Below are 24,949 nucleotides of genomic sequence, written 5' to 3' on the forward strand. Positions count from 1 at the left end.
TTAATTTTATTTTCGCATTATTTATTTATTCATTCGTCTCACTTATCATATTCATATTGCCGTCCTATATTTCATGCCACTTTTTTTCTTTAAAATAATTACACACATTAATCTCATTTTAAATTTATAATTATTTATATTATAAAATAATTATTTTTTAAATTTTTGTGTCTACGGTAACCCGGACATGCAACGTGAGATGAAGAGAGTAATTTTTATATTTATTATGTAATATCATATATTTATTTTTTGTAAATTGCATGTATATATATATATATACAAACACACGAGCAATCACGAAATTCCTTTTCTTCTGTGTATCTCAAATTAAAGTAATAAATAAATAAGTGAAGAAAAAAAAGACTAATGTTAATTAGATAAATTAAAACACAATTAAAGTCCATCAAATAATATATATATATATATATAAACAATAGAAAAACATATCTTGATATATAATTCAAAATTAGCAAATGCATCATCTTATAACATAATCTACAATTTCATCAACTCCCATAAATTTGATTGCAAAATTCGACGACAACTTCTACCTTCCATCGCAATAAATAATTGTGTTTTGGCGAATTAACCATTTCAAATCGGTATTTTCACCGTCATCATTGTGATTTAACATTACCATTGCTAATACTCCAATTCTTTATATATATATATATATATATAATTAAAAGATTTTTATGGGTATATATATAGTCTATAAAAATTTAGTATTTTTTTTTTTTTTTTTTTTTTGTGAATGCACATTGAAAAGTGAAAAATCAAAGATAATGTGGATTAATTTTTTTTTTTTTTTTTTTCAATGAACCAAGACATACCTTGTTGCTTGATTCAAAAATAAAAATAAAAATTAAAGGGCTTTTGCTTTCTTATTAAGTCTTTTGACTGATGAACAAAAAAAAAGTGCTTCTTCATTCATGATTCAATAAATTTTAAAATTTTTGAATCACCATATATATGAACTTGTCACCACTTTATTTACCATACTTCATTATAAATATATATAATGACAATTATATATTTAATCATGTATTTACTTTATATCAATTAGTATATAAATATATATATATTTAATGATATATTTATTTATGATCAATTATTATTTTTATCTTTTATGTGTCATCAATTTTATTTTAGTGATACATTTTCAAAAATCAATATTTTTCTCTTTTGTTCAAATGACCGAAAGAAAAAAGAAAAAAAAAATATATTGGCCTGTAAGTGATAGTCAAATTGGTATAGTATTGCAGGGGATGAACTAATAACGGGACGTGTATCTATATAAATATTTTAATTAAGAAATTTATATCTATTTTGTAGTTTATAATTTAATCAAGGTTCTTAATTAATTAATCAAGACCTTAATTTGACTACAAATAATTGAGTCTTTTTATCTATAAATACAAAAGGTAGCTTAATACTTAATTCTACATTCAGTCTAAGGGATCTTACTCACTTTCCATTGCAATAAATTTTATAAATTTATAGAAATCCTACTGTAAATTTTGAAAAGAATTACTACATTTGTCCGGCTCTTAGGGTTTCATTTACTTTTTGCGAGCATGAGTAATCAAATGAAATAAAGCAAGAAAAAATTACAAAAATACTTCAATTAGTGTCTTAAAATATTAATAGAAGGAAATTTATACAAATATAAAGATATTTTTAATGTTAAATACGGGTAAATGTGATCTTTAGAGGCGGACGGATAGAGTACTATTATTTAATACAAATTCCCTATAAAATTCACGGTTTTAAAATTTCAAGCAACAAGCTCATTTTAAATCAATTTCAAAATAAAACTATTTATTAGATAGTAGAAGTGTCATAATATTTTGATATTTGTACTCTTTTATATTTTATGTATAATAATAATATTTCTAACAATATATTTATAATTTATGTAAAAATTAATAATATTTTGATATTAATATAAAAAATATTGTTACTATAATATAAAATATATTTTTCTATAAACCTACAAAAATAATAAAATATGTACATTTAGCTATAACAAAAGAAACAGTGTTTAGTTTCATAAAATATCACATTAATATCAAATCACTGTTCAAACTAAAATTCAAAATCAAAACATAAAACCGAACCTCATATAAACAAACGCTTGTTTTTATATTTTATTTTCCATATTTAATAAATGCAAAATTATTGTTCGATGACTATATAATATCCCTATTGCTTCCTTTACAAAAAGGTCCTCCTAAAGTAGCAATTAGGTTAATTAAGGAGAGACTATTTTAATTAATGATGAATGGTTGTTTTGGCTACTTATATCTTATTAAAATTATTGATATTTTAACACAAATATTTTTTAAATATATATTCTTTCTTAGAATTGAAGGGTTCGACATCAAAGCGACTAAATTACCTGAACTACTAAAAACATAATATTTATATATATATATATATATATAATCGTCGAACCCATTAATACCACTAGATATATTGAAGAAGACTGTAATATAAGATGCACGAGGATACAATTTAATCGAATATCAAAAAGTAACGATGAAGAATGTATTTTGGAGTTTTTTTTTTTATTGTGATCTAAATGTAATATTTTGTAATATGAAATAGTTTGCGATAATAGTTAAAAAATAAAAAAAATAAAATAGTAAAGAAACTAGAAGTATATATATACAAAATATAATAAGAGTTATCGAATGCAATACATACTATAGCTAGTGATAAAAGTGTCCACAATATTGGGGGTGGGATCGAGTGGTTCATTTCATGTATAAATATTATATATACATGTGAGTGGTCAATAATAATAATAATAATATTATTATTATTATTATTTAAAAATATCTTTATATTTATATAATTTTTTGTATAAATGTCTTTCTATTAGTATTATAGGACACTGATAGAAGTATTTTTGTAATTTTTTTATTAATTTGTACAACATTTGATAAAATAATTACTATTCAAATATCAATACGCAAAAAGTAAGCGAGACTCTTAGAGCCGGACGAGGATAATATTTTAATAACGTAAGAACTACGGTCGTTACTATTCAGTTAAAAGTTTATCCATAACAATAATAATATAGTAATAATAATAATAATAATAACTTCATGTAAGAAATAATTTTTAAAACTCTTATTCACTACTAGTTTCATGTATTATCCCAGCGTAAATTGATCCCATAAATTAACACAAATTCTTTCAATTCGGGAATAGAATATGTTTAATTTCAAATTTCTTGCTAGCTAGAGGACTCCTTTGTAAACATATATTATATATATATATTGAAACGTGACTTGGATTTAGTGGTCTATCCGACTCGAAACAAAAGCGAAATAGTTGTTTCAATTGGCAGGTTTCTTTTTGGATTTATCCTAATTAATAACAAATAGGCTTAGGGTATAGGATGTTTTGGTATGCTTATAAATAGATAGTTATGGTTCATAGTCGTATGAATCAGTATAATAAAATATCTCCGGTTCCTACCCGTGGACGTAAGCTGATACACCGTCACCGAACCATGTAAAATATATGTGTTCTTTAATTGTTTTCTTTCATGTTTTCTCATAACAGTGTAATTTCAAAATTCTTGATATAAATAATTTACTCAATTTTTTGTAACCCGATTAAATATCAAGTAACAACACATTTAGCTTATTTTGTTGAGTGCCCATAATCCTTGTTAATTATTTGTCCAACAAATCATTTTTAAATGTTATGCAATCAATTTTTAGATTAATCCAATTATTAAATGGGACCTGATCTCTATAATGCTCGATTATATATATATTTGCACTAAATTACATTGGTGGGTTTATTATATGTATAGGGTTACTAAATTTTATTTAATTCTTATGTACGTCATCAAAAAAAAAAAAAAAATATATATATATATATATTCTTTTCTATTGCACAATTATTGAATTTTTTTTTAGGGAAGATCAATTCATTAGATGATTTGTTGTTATTTGTGACAATGTAATCCTTTACATTATTTTAAAAGAAATTGATTATTATTAATTTTAAAATAATTCTATCTTTGTTCTTTTTGAGTGCGAATAGTGATTTGAATATAAATTTTTGTGTAAGAAAATAATCTTATTTTTATTATCTAAATTTATTTTTACTTTACTTTTAGATTTTTTTTAGACCATTACAAAAAGAAAAAATTTATTTCTCATTTAAGTAAAAAAATTGCGTATTTTTATATTTTTTTTACTATAAAATATTAAAAAAAAGACAAAAATTGGCATCCATATTAAACATATGCCAAAAAATATGAGCATATATTTTTATAAGAAATTATTACGTAGTATGAAGGAACAAAATTAGAGGTTATATACTTATATTTAAATTAAATTTCAAAGGAACATAATCTCTAATTTTCTTTCTATCATGCACTATCCAAATATAAAAAAAATAAAAGAGAACTTTCAAAGTATCTTAAATTAACTGGGAAAATTTTTAAATTGATCAATAAGTTAATATTCGATTCCAATTTAATTTAAATGATGTCAAAACATTTACATAAAATAAATAAAAGAATCAATAATGAATGGATAGGGAATCCAATTATGTTTGCATCAAAAATGTTACTATTCCATAGTGGAATTCACACAATATTCCCACCAAACAATATGCATAATTCATTATCCACTTTAATATATATTTTGTTTTTAAATTAAGAAAATAAATATACTCCTTTTTTTTTTTTTTTTTTTGTAAGAATCTTAATTGTGAAGGATTTTATTTTAATGATATTTTTATTCTTGTAAATTTTATTATTATTATTATTATTATTATTATTAAATAATATTCTCAATTTAATTATAATTTGAAATACTTCCACATTGTTGGACTAAACTATGATTTTTATATTTGGGCCTCCGGCCTCTTAATTTCCACCCAAACAAGGGACAATGGGTTTGGGCCGTATTTGTAATATTTCAAAATTATTTTGAACTTTTGGTAAAATTATTTGGGTCAATAATATACCATTTTTTATGTAATTTTTTATATATATAAAAATAAATAAAAATAAAAATAAAATTTACAAAAGAGTAACTTTATAAGGGTTTGACTGAGATCGAACTCGGGTCCTAACCCCTAATCGAGGATGTCTCATCAATTGTACAAGGCTTTGACTAATAAAGTTATGTTTATATGAATTGTGTATAACTTTAAATACTTCCTCCGTCTCATTAATAAGTGTCCAATTACTTTTTACGCGTAGTTTTAGGTATATTAGTATCATATTGGAATTTAGTAGGAATAAAGATGAAATGACTGAAATAACTTTGTTAGTATGTGTGATATAAATGTAATGACATTTGTGTAATATATTGTAAGTTATAAGGGTATTTATAATGTTAGGTAGATAGTACAGTTACTAAAAAAGGAAATTGATACTTTGTTATGGGATTGATTAAAATGAAAAAATGGATACTTTGTTATGGGACGGGAGGGAGGGAGTATGTTTTAAATTTTTTTTAAAAAATCTTATATAATATTTTAAATACAAATATTATGAAAATAAATTTTATATTTTAAAGAAATAGGGTTCGTTTATATAAAAATTTAAAAAATTTTAGGATTTTAAAATATTGAAAATAATAAAATAGTTAATATTTAATACTCCCTCCGTCCCGCAATAAAGATATCGTTTGTTTTTTTCACGTAGATTTTTTAATATTAGTATTATATTGGATTGTAGTAAAAGAGACAAACATACCTTTATTAGTATGGTGTAATATAAAAATAATGACATTTATATGATATATTGTAAGTTGAAAGGGTTTTTATTATGTTAAATATGTAGTACAATTACTAAATTAGAAAATGATAACCTTATTTTGGAACGGAGTATAATATTTTATGAAAATAGTAAATTGACAGTAACGAAAGCAAAGCAAATATTGTGTTAATATATATTGTTTTCAATATAATTTAATTGTGGATAATCTCAAATGAAAATACATTATTTTTTACAAAATATTATTTACTAACAAGTGTAAGACCATTAAGGCGTAATACTATCATTTATTAATAACATAAAAATTAACAAACATTTCCTTAGGTTTAATAGTATATAATATAGGTGACCCGTGAGTTGACTATATCCATGTATGTAACATGTGATGTGGTGTGATCCACTATTTATTTATTTATTTATTTATTTATTTATATATTGGGAAATTAAAAAATGTAGTCAATTGAATTTCTTAGACATTTGGGGCCACACATGTTTTTCATTGGAAACTCCCAACAATCCTACCTCTGTTTTCTTCTCAATTTTATACCTATATTATTCTATACATCATTAGTAATTATTGAAATTCAGCCATACTATTTATACATTATTTTTAAAATAAAAAATAAGTAAAAAATTGGTATTTGATTTGATATTTTGTGAAAGAAAAAATATATTTGATGTGATATCTTTTGAAAAATGAACAGCATCAAATAAATTACACAATACACCCTTGAAAGTAACAAAATTACAATATTCAATTTAATGGTCATGGATTAATACTGTAACAAACTTCATTTATAAAGAAAAGAGTAGGACTGGGTCAGAGCCCTAACCCCCAAATTCAATAAATCCATTGGATTTATGCAATAAGTTGAAATTTGCTACAGAGTAACACACACTGTTACAAACTAATTCATTTATAAGTTGGTTGCTATTGGTCTTAGAACTATATAATTATTTAAAAATGATATTATGGCACTTTCTGGCCAATTTCTTGGAAATGAAAATGTTGAGTGTGAAATTTACATTAGTATTATTCTTGAATTTCGAAAATTGCATCTATAAATATGATGGAGGGATTGCTGAAGAATTTGCATGAACCATTTTCGAAAATAAATTTATTGAATTTGTGATTATGGGTCAAGAGGGCAGGAATATCGTCGACGCCGTCTCCGGCTGGCTCACCGTCTACGACGACGGTACGGTCGACCGGACGTGGACCGGTCCGCCGGAGGTCAAATTCATGTCGGAGCCAACGCCGGCCCACCGGGAATTCGTCGACGGGGTGGCCACGGCGGATGTGGTGGCGGACGAGGCCTCCGGGCTTAGAGTGCGGATCTACTCGCCGGAGAAGATGGAGGGTGAACCGGAGAAGCTGCCGGTTCTCCTCCACTTCCACGGCGGCGGGTTTTGCATCAGCCGGGCCGACTGGTACATGTACTACGCGCCGTACACGCGCCTGGCGCGCGTGGCGAGGGTGGTGGTGGTGTCGGTGTACCTGCGCCTGGCGCCGGAGCACCGCCTCCCGGCGGCGATTGAGGACGGATACGGAGCTCTGATGTGGCTACGCGCCGTCGCCGGCGGGGAGGTGAGCGAGCCGTGGCTGGAGGAGCGGGCGGATTTGGGTCGGGTTTTTCTGATCGGAGACAGCTCCGGCGGGAACATCGTGCACCAGGTGGCGGCGCGTGCGGGGAAGGAGGGTACGGCGCCGGTGACGGTGGCCGGAGCGATTCCGATCCACCCTGGATTCTGCCGGGCGCGGCGGAGCAAGTCGGAGCTGGAGCAGCCGGAGACGCCGTTCCTGACGCTGGATATGGTGGACAAATTCATCGCCCTGGCTTTGCCGGAGGGGGCGACGAAGGACCATCCGATAACGTGTCCGATGGGGGAGGCGGCGCCGCCGATGGAGGAGCTGGAGCTGCCGCCGTACCTGTTCTGCGTGGCGGAGCAGGATCTGATAAAGGACACGGAAATGGAGTTCTATGAGATGATGAAGAAGGTGGGGAAGGAAGTGGAGCTTTTTGTCAGCGGCGGCGTAGGGCACAGCTTTTATTTGAACAAGATCGCGGTGGACATGGACGCCACCACCGCGGCGGAGACGGAGAAGTTGTTTGAGAAGATAAAGGAGTTTATCCACAGCCGTTGATGGGTCGCCGGAGTAGTATCAGCCGTTGATTATAAATTTTAGTTTAATAAAATAATAATAATAATAATAAGTGGGTTATATTTGTTGAGTGCGGTTTGGTTTGGTTTGGTATGGTTATTAATTAAATAAACAAAGTGGTTTGGTCAGTCTAGTATTAGTAGTCAATTGTTAAACAAAAAAACATGCGCTTTCTCAAAGTGGTTATGCTTAATGTTTTCGGCGCACACATTTTAAAAGATCAATAATGGTTCTCAGGCTAATAGGTTCGCCTCTCTATTTTTTCTATTTCAATCGTCTTACATAATTTATTCTTTTTTTATAATAAAATATAATTATATATTTTAATCATATTTAAAATTTATAATTTATAATTATTTTATTAATTAAACTATTTAGTTATCTTAATATTAATTTATAATTATTTTTATTATTTCATAATTATTTTTACTAATATGTTTTTAAATTATTTGATAATTACACAATATTAAACTTTGGTTCGCGACTAAGAAAGACAAATTAGCTGAAAAAGAAAGAAGTATATTGTTTAAAATTACAAAAAAAATGCTATTAGGTAGGAGTATTATATTAATATTATAAATTACATAATATTACGAAAACACATTAAAATTTAGACTCGTATTATTTTGTATTACATTGGTGCATTATCAAATATTATTGTTAATTCATATGTTTATTTATATTAGGTTAACATATATTTTATATATTCGTCTTTGTATCTAACTTCTGGTATTTGTACTTATATTGTAAACTGTGCTGTATTTTGTATTTCAACAAGCTATAGGTAAAAATTGAATAGAAAAGGAAAAGAGCAAAGTGAATTTCTTAAAAAGTCATGTATATTCATGGTATATCGTTTGAAATTCATGGTCCAAACCAAAACAAAAAAGATTAAAACAGAAATGGTATTTACCTAGAAATTGTAGGCATAAAGTCTCAGGCGTCCAATTATTTCAACAAAGTCTTGTTTCAAGAAGCCTCAGTTAATTTTAGGCGTGGAATGATATTCATTGACTGGAGCTCCTGAGAAACAAACACGACAAGCAGCAAAGAAACACATAAAATTAACACATTCTGTACACACAACCAAACATCGACACACATCGCAATCCTATCCTATCCTATCCTATCGCTCCCCCTTTTTTCCTTCCCTATATATTTCTATTTTCCAGCAAGAAGAATCGACTAGCGACACCAAATGTAAACCTAAGAGTGATAAGCGTCGCAAGAAGAACAGTTATCCTATAACAGGAGTGTTCCGAGATGTAATGCACAAATATACAGATATGTGGAAGTGTATGGTCTATAGCCTTTAGGGACTATTTTGAACTTTAGTTTAGAATGTTCAATCTATTCGGTGGCGCAGCTGGATGTAGCTCAGATGTACTTAAGGGGAAGTTTTTCGATACACACTAGCCTACCATGATGCTAATTCAATTTATGACTAGGTTCTTTTCCAAAGAATCACATTTACCTGGAATAGGAGCTTGCAAGCATAGGGTAGCTTCATGGTAGACATATTCTGTCCATTCTTGCATGTCATGCAGATGCCTCTCTTTAGCTTAAAATCGTAGTACCCCAAAAGACCACATTTCTGGCAAACCTGCAAGCACCAATGTCAATGGAAACAAACTATTCAACAATCTTAATTCATGTGTTTTTTGCAAAGTGGCAGTACAGTGTACAAGCAAGAGGTCACAGAATAACCGACTAGAAGCTTATAATGATCTGAGTTGTTGGCTCCAAAAATATGTCATAAAATGAGGACTAAATGGTAGGATGTGATTTACTGATTAGGTTCCATAAACATTGAGCTAACAGACTACCTTCTTAAAACCATTTGCAAAGAAAGCTAATGCTGCTATAACTATGTTAAAATCTTTACTAATATAAATCCTCTTGGGAGTGCATATACAGCTGACTATCAGTAATCACTGCTTGGAAAAGGAGTAAGAAATTCGGCATGCTTGTTAGCATGTATGCGTTGTCGTAAATTGATTGATGTTTACCTGAACTTCAAAAGGATCACTAGAAATCATCAAACGTTCGTATATCAGCATGCTGGCTCCATACGCAATTAAGCAATCACGTTCCATCTCTCCCACACGCAAACCTGGTTACTTCCAAACAATCAGAACATGCCACGAAAAAATCAAAGAAATCAAGTAAAATATTTATTATCCTATTTGCGAACCTCCATTTTTACTCCTCCCTTCTGTAGGTTGTCTAGTCATCATAGCACGGGGTCCATTTCCACGAGCATGCATTTTGTCTAAGACCTGAGGTTCAAACACAAGTACAATGATCATGATTAGAAATGCAAATAAGGCACATGAGAATTCGTAAGTTTGCATATATGTAAAACCCTTTCTTACCATGTGCTTCAGCTTTTGGTAATAAATTGGACCCATGAATATATATGCTTGCAAAGGCTCCCCTGTGATGCCTGCAATATACATAAAATATATAATAATTCAAACGAAGTATTCATGCACAAACACAATAAAAAACTTTGAACTAAGATCCTGAACACAAATTCCTTTTTAAGCACATGATTTGCCTATCTACTACTCACATTTTCCTCAGAATTACAATATGTATGCATATTACAATCTACTGATCATAACAGATAACCTATACAAACAGACAAGCCACAATGGTAGTTGTCCATTCGCAGCCATGTTTTCAAAGAAGGTGACAATATATAGTGTTCAAGGTGATCAAAACACTTAGGAAGTGTAGTATGCAGAAAATTTAGCAAACATACTCATTGCGTACAAACTACATAATGATAACTTTTACTCATTTATAATTTAAATGCAATAAAATACCCGAGTAGAGGAAGTCTTTTCCATCGTAGCTGAAACCATGCTTCACAAGGGTTTCACTGCAACATTAAAAATCGTAATAAAATGTGAGGTCTAAGTTGAGGAAATGCAAGACAGATATCCAGGGACATGGGTTGGGAGGATGCAAATGTAGGATTTGTACCTTATAGCCTCAACTCTATCCGCATGACCACTAGGCTCTCCAAAAGCACTTCCATAATGAAACCTACCACAGGAAACTCCAGCTTTGCTACCGAGAAGTTCTATCATCTTTCCAACAGTCATTCGGCTGAAGATAATTCATTCATGAATTAAGAAAAGGTCAGTGCAAGGCTAAATTACTATGAACATTATAATACTATCCAACCACACCTACAGAGTTGTGTAGTAGCTTTAATATTGTGATGACGCATAAAAGACCAAATGGTCAATATCTTAATAATTCAAGGTAAAGCAATGCTATGATGCTCTACATGAAAATAAGCTTATAAAATTAGTGCACCGTAGGGAATTACTAAGCATTAAATCTCAAGCTACTTCCAACTGAGCTGCCTATAATTCAGAAGATAGAGATGCTGTTGGAAAAAGGCGTTTGAAGACATGAACAAATACAATATATATAGATTGAATATTTAACAGCTGTATCCATAATGACAAGGAACAGTATGATTCCTAAAGATGAAGTTAGTTCTTTCATTCACCCGCATTATTAAAATTATTAAAAGAATGCAACGTGGCATGTTTGCCATTTGTTACAATTTTGGAGTTAGGCTCATGAGATTCTGAGGGCTTATAGCAAACACTAACCCAACCGACACTCGTTAACTTGTATACCTTGGATCACTTTCAAGTGCAGCTATACCAGTCAGAGCCTTCACACAAAGCTAAATTCTTAAACCGTAAGTTGAATGAGAATGTTAATACAAAAAAGCCTTCCTACATGTCTATATCACAGTAGTAAACTTGTTCAGCGACCAAGATCCACCCATTCACATAATCCATATCCAGCTTCACTTCCAACAGAACACAAAGAAAGAATGACTATAAAACAGAGCATCCAGCATCCATATTGGATGAGAGAAGCACATACACCAAATGTTAGACTTGAAATTCAAGATCTCTTAAGAACAAAATTCAGAAAGCCATGCAGATCAAACTAATTACCTTGGAAATCCATGGGGATTCATGATTAAATCAGGGCATATTCCACGTTCCGAAAAGGGGAAGTCTTCCTGTTGAATGATGGTACCACAAACTCCTTTTTGCCCATGGCGGCTGCTGAACTTGTCACCAAGCTAATTCAAAAAATTTATCATCACAAGATTTAGCAAGGAATTTTAGTGGAGTTTCCATTTTCAAGCTGAATAAAATGTGTACCTCTGGTCTTCTAGTATGGCGAATCATGAATCTGATGCTTAAATTATTATTTTTGTCAGAGCAGAGAGCCACTCTATCTACAACAGGCGTCTCTCCTTCAGGACCTTTGTATTTCTGTGTGCTTGGCTTGTATTCACTGGGTGTGTCAACATACACAATCAGATGATCACTGATATAAGAAAACATAAAACTATACAGAAGCTCTACCTAGGAAGAAGGTTCGGAGATGTGACATGTCCCCTAGTGTTTATTGGTGACACCATGTTGATAAAAATGTTATTAGGTCGAATGATTTCCCCAGGGGCTGCTAATCCATCATCATCTAAAATCTGCATTCAGAAAATGATTAAAATGGCAACCACTGGATGCTGATCCTACAATCACAGGCCATGATGCAAGAAGTGGCAATTCAAAGATTGAAGAACAGAAAATAAAGAGACTTTTGAACTTTAGTAGTTATTGATATAAAGTGCTTCCATTGATAACAGTAAATTTCTATCGGCATCGCAGAAGGCATGGGAAACGTTATATGATGTTCTTAGTTTTTATAAGGAAGAAAATCACATGTAAACCTTGTGTAAAAGAATGACTTTCATGCTATAATATCTACATGATAAAGCCAATTACCTCGAAAGGAACCATATGTAATTGTGTAACTATACAAGTATAATCATACATCACTGATGTCAACTTTCTGTAACTTCAGTTTACCGAAAACCCTAAAACAATCATTTGAGAGTGAAAGAAGTTCACCCAATTACCTGCATTCTTTCAGCTTCATAGCCTTCTCTCTTTGGTGGACCTAACCGATCAAATGTGCCATTTTCATACTTCTGCTTAATAGCTGACATTCTGTCCACAGAAAAGCATAAAATGCACCTATCAGACAGGGAAAGTTTTTACAGGGTATTTCTACAATTAGTTGGGGATATATTACTTTTTGATAACTATACATCGACCAAAGCCACGGTCCAAAGATGATTTATTCATTACTATTGCATCCTCTATGTCATATCCGCTATAACTCATAACTGCAACAGTTGCATTTTGTCCAGCTCCAAGTTTATCATAGTTGACCTGAAAAAAGAAAATCATCAAGGTTTGTATCTAAACTTGCGCAATGTAAGCAGCAATGGGATCCACTAACCAGCTCAATTGTTCGGGTTGTCAACAATGGTCGTTGTGGATAGACTAACAGGTAGAGTAAAGTGTCCATTCTCCATAACTGCAATGATAACAACTATTAACATAAGAAAAAGAGAACAAATATAAAATAAAAAATAACCTGCTGCTACAACAAAATCAAAAAATAAAATATAAGACAAAACTTCATTGTTCAAAAACAGTACTGCAAAATAATTTTCAATGACACCCATAACCAACGCAAGTGGATCTTTGTAGACGATGGTTTCCTGAAATATACTCAAAACAACTTATGATCTTTCAATCAAAAAACAGCTTGCCTGATTATATGCGATGTTACCCATAGCTTGTTTTCCCATAGCACACTTCAAATTGAAAATGCAGAAACAATTAGCAGATCTATTACTTGAGGCAATCGGAGATCAAAGCTAAAAGTTTCCCAGAAGATAAAATGCAGCATACCTGATAAGTATTTCTTGGTGACTGGTTATGATGAGGATAAGGGATCAATCCAGCACATGCACCCAGTATGGTAAGTGGCTCTATTTCAATATGGGTTGTTTCTTCGTTAGCGTTCTCTTCATACAACGCAATCTGATAATGTTTGCTTTCATGAAACAGGACTTGAAACTGACCATATAAACTAAAATAATTATTATATATGCAAGAAAGGAAGGCAAACCAAGGAATTGTTCTCCTCATTGACATCAAGATATTCTATCAAGCCTTCTTTCAGGAAACTGTCAAAGTTGCGAACCCCATCCTTCAAACAAACAAATTTTTCAACAGCATGGTCAAAATGAAGAAGAGAAATATTTGAGATTGTGTGACTCTTACCCGCAACTCCTTCATGTGGTGTTCTTTAATCCTTGATACACCTTTGTCAGCTATTACAAGGGGGCGACATACACGACCACCATCAGAAGCAATATAAACACAGCGCTGCAAGAAAATTCATTCTAAGAAAATCAGTTCACCTTGAAGAATCTGAATAACATTAAGGCAGAACAAAGTTCAAAGATTCAGAGATTCTCTGATAATAGATCTATTGCAACATAAAGAATCCAGACCACAAATAAGCTCAAACAAACTTCTCTTATGATGAATTATCTAATGATTCAAGGAAATTAAAAAGTTTTCAACTCCGTGAAAAGCTAGAAAAATTAAAGAAAATAGATATGATAATAGAACATTGCTTTTTCAGCTATTATTCTAAATACACAAATGCCTCAAGTCGCCACTTGATGTGCTGATACCGACGAATCTTGGCAATGTCAGAAGGATGCCAGTAGTTTACTCGCGGCGGGTCCGGAGGAAAGCAACCCACTTTAGGTTGATAGTAGCACTTCAATTATTTGGCGGCACTTTAATTATTTGAGTATTTTGGATTTTGTATTCAATTTTATTGTTGGGTCTGACAATAAAATTATTGGGCCATTAAGGTCCGATAAAAAAGTCTTTAAATAGGTTAGAGTCACAAGTCTTAGGGATCATCTAGAGTTTTGGGAACCTTTTGGTTGAACAGAAGACATTCCGTTGTTTGCTATTTTTTCTATTTAATAAAGATTCATATTTTACTATGCATCATGTGCTCATACAACTATATAAGCAACCTACAATGAAGGTATATAGTTTTCAGCATTCACAATCCATTTCAAGTAGATATAAGTGTAAATTCATTAGCTGCAGACTAGCAACAAAACAGCATGGTTGGTCAAACAAATATATACCAATCAACCAATGACACATTAGATGAAACCTTTGTATCTGCATCAGGATGATAGCTTGTACTGCAAGTCAATTGTACAAAAAACAAGGAGAAATAGAGTCACCTGCTTTTCATTCACAAAAATGCTCACAAATTCTCCAAATTTTCCAGACCTTCTCAATCTTCTCATTTCATTAGCAAATTTCTGAAACATATGAGTTCCACAGCAAATAATCAAGCAAAACACAATGCCTAGTTAACAATATTGAAAGATTTAAGTATTGGAAGATATAATACTTGTGGTCTCCGATGCTTCCCAAGAATAAGACCGTTAAAAATGATCAGATAGGTATTTGGCATGTGAAGGTCTTCACAAGAAGCAGTCTCCAACTTTTCCACTCCAAAAGAATGGATCTGTCACATAAACCATGCAAAATTACGGTTTCACAAAGAAGAACAGTTTGCGCACCAAATTATTTCAAACTCAAATCATATTTTTGACAGTGGAAGAAAGTCAACATATTGTAGGAACCTCAGCCCGAGTCAGGAAAGAAATGTACAAATACAGAGGTGCCATGGGTTGGATTAACTATAGTAGTAGCTCTGGGTAAAAATATTTATCCGATTGCTTGAATGAGTTAAGGTGGAAACATTGTCAAAGAAAAGGGTACCAAGACATAATTCTTCAGAACTAGCTCAACTTTCTTATAATATCATGAGGAAGCTAACCTAAAAATTGTCAAATATACAACAGTTCTACCAGAAGGATCTTAAAGAGCAAATTTTGGCTAAATAGTAGACTTCAATTGCCTGATTTCATTGTGCCATGTGTACAAAAAACTGAAACTAATTCAGTAAACAGTAGCTTTGGGATCATTGGCCATAACTACAGCTTTTTAGTGTCTATGGTTAGGTAAGTCAATCAATAAAAACCCTGTCATCACATCCTCTAGAAATTTACCCAAATTATAAAACTCTACAAGAAGCCAAAGGTATAGACAGTACTAGTACATAAAGAGTAAAAATAATTGGTTTTTACAGCACACCACCAAGTATTTACACAGTCATGCCATATAGTCAACCCTACATAGTAGATAAAGGTTTATATGATAATGAGCCACATTCCATAGTTAAGAAGTCACATAATCTGACTGTTTATATTAAAAAAGTATCATATTAAAAACTTTACAACAGGGATTAAAACAAGTTATGCTGCCCAAAGCACAAAACATGTAGAAGTGTCCACATTAATAACTTTAATAAATATGTTTAGCCACCTGAGCTTCCTATACAGACGAGATATTAGTACACTTTTAAAGAGTCTGATAATTAAAACATGTAGCAGCCAAAGAGAGAAGTTTACAATTTTAAGGAGAGTCTCTTCATCTTCATCAGTTGTGACATGAGTCATTAACGCTAGATTTTTCACCAACCCACAAGCTTCACCTTCTGGAGTATCACAGGGGCATAACATTCCCCACTGCAGAAAAGATGCACAATTTAAAGTAAACATTGGATAAACAGGAAAATAATAATAATGATAATAATTATTATTATTATTAATTTATTATTACTATTATTATAATAATATGATAAACAAATATAAATGTATCACTTCACCTGGCTGGGTTGCAGAGCTCTAGGTCCACTAACTTTTCTTGATTTCTCAAATTGTGGGGAGATCTTTGTCATACAACCTAATGCTGCGATATATGCCAATCGAGCTACAACCTGTTAAAAACTTCAATTTCAATCTGACACATGCAAGATCATAAAATAATATGAAATTAATCCTGAGGTGGGCAGGGCTCTCTACACCTGTGTCATGCCTTTTCGGTGCATCCTAAATCTTTTCACATCCCAATTCCCAGTAGAAAGAGTTCGTTCTAGACCAACAGTAATGCTATCTTTCATTATATACTGAAACATAATATAAAAAATGACATGTCAACAGATGAAAACTGCATAAACAGCATTTTTATTTAACAGGAGTAACAAGGATGGATTGTAGAAGCACTTTGAAACAAATTGCCTAATCTAGAAGATGCTGAAACACAAATATTGTAGGTCATGGGGTTTAAACTGAAAGATAAAAGTAAAATAACAGACAAAAGATAAAATAGAAACATAATGGAAAGGTAAGGAGCAGAATTATTGGCAAAGAGCATCAAGCAAACTAAGAGTCCATGCATCTAGGGAGCAAGCCAATTGCTGCAAAAGTTTCCCCGCCCAATATCAAATAATCATCTCTCCCTCCTAAGAGAGATACACCTGAAGAAAAAACTAAAATTTTGTCCCAAAAAAATTTTGTAATCTAGACGACAGGCTTTATTGTACCAATCTGATGTAAACCCCAGACCTGAGGCCATATACCAATCTTGATGGAAACAAGAAGGCAAGGGCATAATATTCCAGGAGCCCAACTATATTACATACTTGGACCGCATATACGGATGCATACATGTCGTTTTCAAGAATTGCTGCACGATGTCACTAAGAAATGTTTGATGAAAATGAAAACTAGATGCAATGATGAGGACGAGTATCATGCAGGTTTCGGTCATCTTCCACGCTAATATTTCTTTTCACAGTTTTCACAACAGATGGTACACGAGATTTATTGCGAACTATTATTGGGGATTCCCCCACAACGAATGTTGTTCTATCAATATAGGCGTACCAAAATTTTCTGGAAGACATCAAGACAAACCTGAGAAATGTCAAACCTACTGGAGCGACTTGGTTTAGCCAATACGTTATCAATAGTTTTGCGAGCTTCATCATTCATTGTTTTGAATAAGTCCTAGACAGGATTCAGAGAATGATTTACTTGTACTGACCATTGCGTGTGAAATTATTGGAATAGAAAGGTAATAGTAAAAATTACCTCAAAAAGCAAAGATATTAACTGGCCAGATAGCTCCAACCTTTTGTTTCCAACATAATCCTACAATAATAAGGAAGTTAAGGATAAATAAATGAAAAATCAATTTAATAGGCAACAATAAATACAGTAATAAATTATGCCAAATCAAAATGATCTCTTACAAAGATTTAACTTGGATGCTGCATAATTGTTTCAAGATGACTATCCGAGAGCATTTTTTTAAAAAAAAAATTACTTTGTGATAAGTTCAAAACTAATTTATACAGCCCTGACTCGGCCAAAGGAACATCCTTTGTCAGATTGAGTTCTCTTGTTCAAGTTCTCATTAAGAGCTTCCATGCATGCTCACTAATGAGAAAAATATAAAGAACTAAAACAATCGCGTGGTGTACCTTGTCATCAATCGCATCCTTGTTCAAGATAGCCTCCATCATGCGTCTCAACATTACAGCTACATACAGGCACTTAGGTTGAAAATCATTTTGATGCACCTGCAAGGAGAAATTTTTAGGGAACCTTGGGGTGCTTAGCAAAAGTAAAATGAGCTATGCAGGATAACTTGTTATGGAGCTTACTGGTATGTTGGCGAGAAATATATCCCGTAGGATGCTGAGAGCACGCCCTTCCTAAATAGAAAATGAAGATAACAAACAAGAAATTGTGGAAACCAACAACCACAACAAAAATAAATAAATAAATAAAATAAAATATCCGGATATTACATTAGACTTTAAACCAAAAAATAAAAAATGAAAAAACCCAACCTTATCATTTGGCGTAGAAAACGGCAGCTTCTTAACCTAGAATACATTTAAATACAAGCTTAAAAAGTAAACAAATGGCATAAGAAAATATGGATGTCTGTAAAGTAACTTGCTATGCAATGTAGAGTGTTTTTTTATAGGAATCAAAAACCTCTGTTATGCAAAAATGTAAAACCATTCTACTGTAAATGCTTTCACCATGTAAGTGATCAATAATGTGTGTGTTGTTAAGAACATGCGCATGAGTAAACACGTATGAGTGTGTTGTGTGCATAAAGGACATCAATTGAATCCATTGTCCATCTTCAAGGCCTATCTATAAGTTAAGTGTGCTTCTTGAACTCAACAACAAACAAGTCTGCCGCCACACCAACATCTACCTTAACATTTCTCTTGCTATATATCAATCAACACTTAATCTAATATTGCCTCCGGCTGAAGATTAAAGCAATTAACTAAATCTGAATACCATCTAAAATTCTCATAGTAAGTTATGAAAACATCAATTGCACATTTAATCACTTAGTTGCTATTTTTAATTATATAAAATTTTGTTATCCCGAAAACTATGCATACTTTCACTAATATGTTTTTAAAAGAACAAAATAACACTTTTTCCAGATATAAAAAAAACCTTCTGTTCAAGGAACGCAAGGGCCTGCTGTTGTGTGTATACACCTTCCTTCATACAATCCTGAAATCAAGGTATCACATACATAAGCTTCACAAGAAGCAACACGATTACAATTAAAGTAGATTCACGGTTCACTATAATATTAACATGGCAATTGCATTAGCTTGTTTGGAAGAACTTGAATTAAACCAACATTAGATTGTGTACCTCAATTGAAGGCCAAAGAAATTCACCGAACCGAGGATCTCTTCCTATCATCTGGATGACCTCTTGATCATTCTCCATGTTCATTGCTTTTAGAACTGCCATGATAGGAACCTATAGAACAAAAAACCACCAGGAAATATAATTCCCTATAAGATCTAAAAGTAGCATAGCAGGAAAAGAAAGCTCATAAGTAGGAAAACCACCTTGCTTGTAAATTGATTCAGGTATAAATATATCCTGTCTTTCTCCATTTTTATAACAGTTTTACTTTTCGTTACCTCTGTACTACTTGTAACAGATGCTTGCACACTGTGAGAATGAGGTTAAAAAGGATTCAGTCAAAAAACAGATGATGCATTCAGAAACATAGTCAAGGAATATAAAATGTTGATAAAAATGAAATAAATTCAAAATCTCTAAAACCTATGTCATCACAAACTCATCGTGACAACAGTCAACCATATTTCAGGACATTCAACGCAGAATTCTTCCCTAATTAACCACCTCGTACTTACTTCAAATCAGTATAACTAGGGACTAAGGTCTTATATTTTTTTATTATCCACACTTACTTGGCAAACGCCAAGATAAAACCAGCTCCTCTTTAACACCAGGTGATTGATGTTGCTCTATTCCCTTTTGATTTAGGTATACTAGTATAAAGTATACATCTGATAGATAATTGATGTACAGTGTGACAACTGAGAAGAACTCAAATTTCTCTGAATTGTCTACATCACTATCAGGTTACACAATGCCCAATTCGAATTGAAAAAGAAAAGAAACTTCAGGTGTGTTTGTTTGTGTTTATGTTACCATTTCCCAACCATGCAATCCAATGATCCAAAGTGAAATATGTTATCCTGTAATAAAACATCACATCCAAAACCCATCTTCCATTGAAAGCATAACATCCAAAACTTATTTTCCATTCATAAATTTTCAAGTCCAAAACACATGCAAACACACGCTTTATTATTCACTGATTGGGTTGACTATGTAGAACCTGCCAAATAGTATTTAAGTCAGTTATCCTACAATTATCTCCTCCCTTCACTTTTACCCTGTAGTGGGGTTTTTTTTGGCTATTTGAAGCTTAAGTTACATTGACTCCAATATATTTCTGCAGGATAAGCTTCACATAATGTACTAGAACCATATCATGTGCTTAAAAGAAAATTTTACTTATCCCGTAAGGGATGGCCCGGTGGTGTGGCAAGTAAACTTGACCTGCGCACTTTCATGTAGGGGCAACTATATCATACGCTTAAAAGAACCATATATGTTCAGATAAATAAAAAATATATGTCCTATAATTATCTCCTCCCCTCACTTTTTTTTCAAAATATATATATATAAGTGATTCCGATAAAAAAAAAAAAGTAAACTTTAAGTGAATGCTACTTACAAGCCTTTCTTATCGGTATCAATGATTATTCTGTTCTTTGAAAGTTGTTCTTGTATCAAAATCACCTGCAAGAAACGAGGAATTAAATGAAACAGTAGAGTCTACAAAATATTTCAGTTAAGAGAACAAAAATCCTTCATCTATTCAGAATCTTTTTTCAGATTGTCATAAACAAGGGAAAATAACTAATATATAATGATGGAAGCACCACCTTCTCTGTTCCTTTAATGATAAAATATCCTCCAGGGTCAAGCGGACATTCACCTACAAGGATACACAAGGCATTCATAGAAAATGAGAGATTAAAAAATCACCATGCAAATAATTCCTGATCACCACGATTGCAATAAAGTGCACCTGAATGCACATAGAATTCTATAGCATACCCAATCTCGCAAGTTCTTCTTCATCTTTCCCATGCAAGATGCAAGAACTGCTTCTTAACATGATGGGCATTCTCCCAATAATGATGTCCGACTGAAACATACAACCCAAAGAACAAGTGTGTGCAACCATCAGATTATTCCTATATCTGCCTAAATAATCTCCATATTTGTGCATTCATCAAAATAGAAGCAAACTAGAAATTCAAATAACCTTCTTCTGGATAGCGTTTGACTTTCCTGTTGAATACTCTATGTTCACCAATATTGGAGCAGTATAGCTAAAACCAATGGCAAAAAAAAAAAAAAGATAAGTTAGAAGCACAATAAAAAACCAATAGGCCATAAATATGAGCTTTCTCATTCCCAGGCAAAAAATAATCGAAATAGTTATAAAATTAGCTTAGTTTGTATTTAAACTATTCATTAAATAACAATGTAATGGTGCAAAGAATATTCAACATGAACAATCAGAATTGTTGATCATTTTCAAGGATATAAGCTTAGTTTGTATTTAGCTTAGTCTTCTATAATTTGCTGCAACCAACAAACTCCTGACAAAATGCCTTTTTATCCAAGCAGAAGACCTTAGCCCAGTTGCCCAGAGCATAAGAAACAGTTATTACAGATTGTAATATAAAAGGAATATGTCAGGAGTTCACACAGCATCTTGGTACTTCAAAAATATTTCAAATCAAAATAAAATTGTCCAAGGATCCTATCGCATATACTCGGTAACATGAAAATAGAGCTCACGTCAAGTCATAGAGCCGGCACTTGTGAGGAGTAAGTTTTTCATTGACGCCATTAATCATTGCCACTGGTTCACCAATGCGAACTTCACGATACCTGTAAACATGAGCATTACAAAGACAAGAAAATAATATACAACGTAGAGAAAAACAAGCGATTTGGTTGACTATAACATACAAGCAAGTATAACTTCTATGAACATAAAGCAAAACCATTACAGATCATGAACAATGGTTTCACCTCAGAAAAATACTAGGGTCGATCCTAGAGGTAATAAGATTATTGGCTTGAATTATCTTCTTTATATGCGTCGTCACAAAGTAATTGTAGGAGTCCAGATGCTGCCTTACAAGACCTCTCACCTACATTGTCACATAACCACCATCAAATCTTCAGAGCAAGATAGACCACGCAAAAAGCTGTTCAGAATTATACATGTTAGTTTGTGCAAAGCAAGAAAAGCAAAATTCGATAGTCCTAAACACAACTGATAATCATCAGCAATAACAAAATTAATACTTTCTCCTCTATAATCACCAAAACATCCCACGTCCGCGAAAAGGTAAAGCTTCCAAGTTAAATCAATCGAACTCGCTCCCCTCTCTTGTTAATTTTTCTCAAATTGAATGGCTGATGAACGGTAAAACTGTACCTTTAGGAATTCAGGAATCAATTGGAACTTGTCGACAGCTTTCTTCACGGGTGCAGCAAGGGCTTGCTTGTCCATATTCAAACTGCAGTCAGCAGAATCAATATTTTACCGATATAGCAGAAAATTAACTTATATATGAAGGCAACACGCCAATCCAAAGTCTTACCCCTTTTCCTTCAAAAAATCATCAGGCAAAGCAGCGTCGTCTTCCATCACAACCATCGTAACTTCTGCAGAGAGTATGGAGGGAGGTTTAAGGCCGGGACTCTGAATCGATATTTAAATACCTAAAACCCCAAAACCCTTTTGTAGTTAAAAATTGGGAAAATGGGTCGGGTTCAGTGCTGGATAAGATGATCAAATACCCGATCCGAAATCGAGAGTGGACTATATTAGGATGTGTTTGTTTAATAAAATTGCTTGAAGTATATAAACAATTGTAAAAAAAAAATAAAAAAATACTTATTTATTAGTTGAGGCATTTTATATACTCCATCCGTCCCATATAATTTGTTCTTATTTTTTATTTTCGTCAGTCCCACATAATTTGTCCTTTTCTTTTTTGAAAAATTAATTATACACTTTAATCATATTTTAAATTTTAAATTTTAAATTTTTTTAATCTTAATTAAACTATTTAGTTATCTTAATCTTAATCTATAATTATTTTTACTAATACATTTCTTAATTGCTTACTAATTATATTTTACCTAAATTCTCGTGTCTACTGCAATAGACCCATGTTACATGGGAAGGAGGGAGTATAATATAAAAATAATAAATTTTTATTATATTGTAAAATTTATTTGAGTTTATCCCAAATTAAAATAGTATAATATGATTTTCTTTTAAATATTATATTAAAATATATTCAAATTAAAATCAAATAAAAGATCAAATTTAAACACAAAAATATTATACTCCTTCCGTCACAAAAGATTTGTCTTATTTTTCTATTTTCGTCAGTCCAAAACAATTGTCTTGTTTTTTTATTTAGTAGTCGTGGTCACCACTTTATAACAAAATTATTCCTACTTTTTCATACTACCTCTAATTATTACTCTAACATACTCTTTAGTTATTTTCGTTCTTTTTTTGGCCCATTCTCTGTGGGAATCCCCAGTCCCCCTTGGGGAACCCTCTCCGAGCGAAACGAAAGACCTTGCGGGGAACACTTGAGAGAGGAAGCAGGATCATCCACGTCCTACTCAGCGGATGCTATTCAGCAGCAACATTCTACTTTATACCCACTTTCAATTAAATACTATTATTTCTTAATTTTCGTGTCAACTCTCAATAAAACACTTCTTTTGGGACGGAGGGAGTATATTTTAATATTATGGTTATATCTATAATATTTGATATATATATGATTTTGGGTAAAGTATATAATAGCATTTGTATTTTATTTATTGTATAAAATTATACTCCCTCCGTTCCAGTGTATCTGCTACACCGTAGACACGATATTTTAGGAGGGGTGTAATTAGTAGATGATTAAGAATATATTAGTGAAAAAAATTATTATAGATAATTATAAATTAAAATTAAGATAACTAATTAGTTTAATTAAAATTAAAAAAATAAAATTAAAAAATTTAAAATGAGATTAAAGTGTGTAATCATTTTCCAAAAAATAAAAGTGACATGGTACGTGGGACAGACAGGAACGGCAACGTGGACATGGTATCTGGGACGGAGGGAGCATTAAACTAAAGTTTGCACGTGTTGAGAAATTTATTTTAACAGCATGAAATTTTGTTTCCTCCAAAATTGATGTTTGGATATAAATACTAATCTAATTATGCATACGAGAAAATATTAAATATTTTTTAATCAAATAGATAAATAATTAATTGACTTGTCATTATATAATTTTTAGAAATTGTTTTTCTTCAAAATATCAAATCAAATTTTTCTTTACATTAAAACTTAATTTTAGTACCAAAGTGTTAGATTGAAAATTAGTTGAAATAAATATTATGGTTTGATATATACACTATCTGTATGTATTATGTAATATGTAAATAGGAAGAAGCTCCGGAGTGTAAATTAAAAATTATTTGAAATAAATGTTATGATTTATTATACACACTGTAAATATGTATGTTGAACATTAGTCCAAAAATACTTTAAGATGAAAGAGGTTTCGCTAGAAACATAAATAAGAAAGAGGCTCCTAAATCCCGCAACAGGTCCGAAAGTAAAGCCTCCTAGGATGTCAAGTTGTTTAAAAGCAAATTAGAGCCTTCCGAAAGTAAAGACTCCCAATCTTAAAAAGTTGAA

General features: G+C 32.0%; 2 protein-coding genes across 3 annotated transcripts; one reads left to right on the top strand and one right to left on the bottom strand.

The window, feature by feature from the left end:
- Positions 1 to 6,734: 6,734 nt before the first annotated feature.
- On the top strand, positions 6,735 to 8,047 carry LOC127246222 (probable carboxylesterase 17). Its single transcript, XM_051267476.1, has one exon. It carries the CDS (start codon positions 6,891 to 6,893, stop codon positions 7,899 to 7,901), a length of 1,011 nt encoding a protein of 336 aa, XP_051123433.1. The 5' UTR covers positions 6,735 to 6,890; the 3' UTR covers positions 7,902 to 8,047.
- Positions 8,048 to 8,740: 693 nt separating this feature from the next.
- On the bottom strand, positions 8,741 to 22,934 carry LOC127244923 (DNA-directed RNA polymerase III subunit 2). 2 transcript variants are annotated; one of them, XM_051265523.1, is made up of 38 exons: positions 22,830 to 22,934; positions 22,664 to 22,745; positions 22,252 to 22,373; positions 22,015 to 22,107; positions 21,473 to 21,539; positions 21,262 to 21,352; positions 21,087 to 21,139; positions 20,876 to 20,940; positions 19,671 to 19,776; positions 19,468 to 19,578; positions 19,261 to 19,320; positions 18,627 to 18,662; positions 18,438 to 18,488; positions 18,255 to 18,353; positions 17,863 to 17,922; positions 17,686 to 17,778; positions 16,794 to 16,895; positions 16,596 to 16,706; positions 16,339 to 16,455; positions 15,273 to 15,389; positions 15,100 to 15,180; positions 14,105 to 14,209; positions 13,950 to 14,030; positions 13,730 to 13,861; positions 13,588 to 13,632; positions 13,272 to 13,349; positions 13,062 to 13,201; positions 12,886 to 12,976; positions 12,332 to 12,453; positions 12,125 to 12,260; positions 11,912 to 12,042; positions 10,911 to 11,036; positions 10,751 to 10,806; positions 10,295 to 10,365; positions 10,114 to 10,198; positions 9,929 to 10,032; positions 9,394 to 9,522; positions 8,741 to 8,942 (listed from the first exon to the last, which is right to left on the bottom strand). In XM_051265523.1, the coding sequence occupies exons 1-38, from the start codon at positions 22,883 to 22,885 to the stop codon at positions 8,889 to 8,891; spliced, it is 3,459 nt and encodes a 1,152-aa protein (XP_051121480.1). In that variant the 5' UTR covers positions 22,886 to 22,934; the 3' UTR covers positions 8,741 to 8,888. The 2 variants fall into 2 exon arrangements, with proteins under 2 accessions (XP_051121480.1, XP_051121489.1); XM_051265532.1 differs by having other exon boundaries at positions 22,252 to 22,430; positions 22,830 to 22,848.
- Positions 22,935 to 24,949: the final 2,015 nt, after the last annotated feature.

Source organism: Andrographis paniculata, unplaced genomic scaffold (genome assembly GCF_009805555.1).
Source record: "Andrographis paniculata isolate CXL003 unplaced genomic scaffold, ASM980555v1 Contig10END, whole genome shotgun sequence".
NCBI classification, from domain to species: domain Eukaryota; kingdom Viridiplantae; phylum Streptophyta; class Magnoliopsida; order Lamiales; family Acanthaceae; genus Andrographis; species Andrographis paniculata.

What these genes read in the sequence shown, in the direction of transcription:
- LOC127246222 (XM_051267476.1), top strand. Translation starts at nt 6,891, where the DNA reads ATGGGTCAAGAGGGCAGGAATATCGTCGACGCCGTCTCCGGCTGGCTC.
- LOC127244923 (XM_051265523.1), bottom strand. Translation starts at nt 22,885, where the DNA reads ATGGTTGTGATGGAAGACGACGCTGCTTTGCCTGATGATTTTTTGAAG. An exon ending in GAGCTCTGCAACCCAGCCAG is followed by an intron (nt 16,456 to 16,595) that starts GTGAAGTGATAC and finishes TCTTTTCTGCAG; the next exon opens with TGGGGAATGTTATGCCCCTG. An exon ending in AAAAGACTTCCTCTACTCGG is followed by an intron (nt 10,366 to 10,750) that starts GTATTTTATTGC and finishes TGTATATTGCAG; the next exon opens with GCATCACAGGGGAGCCTTTG.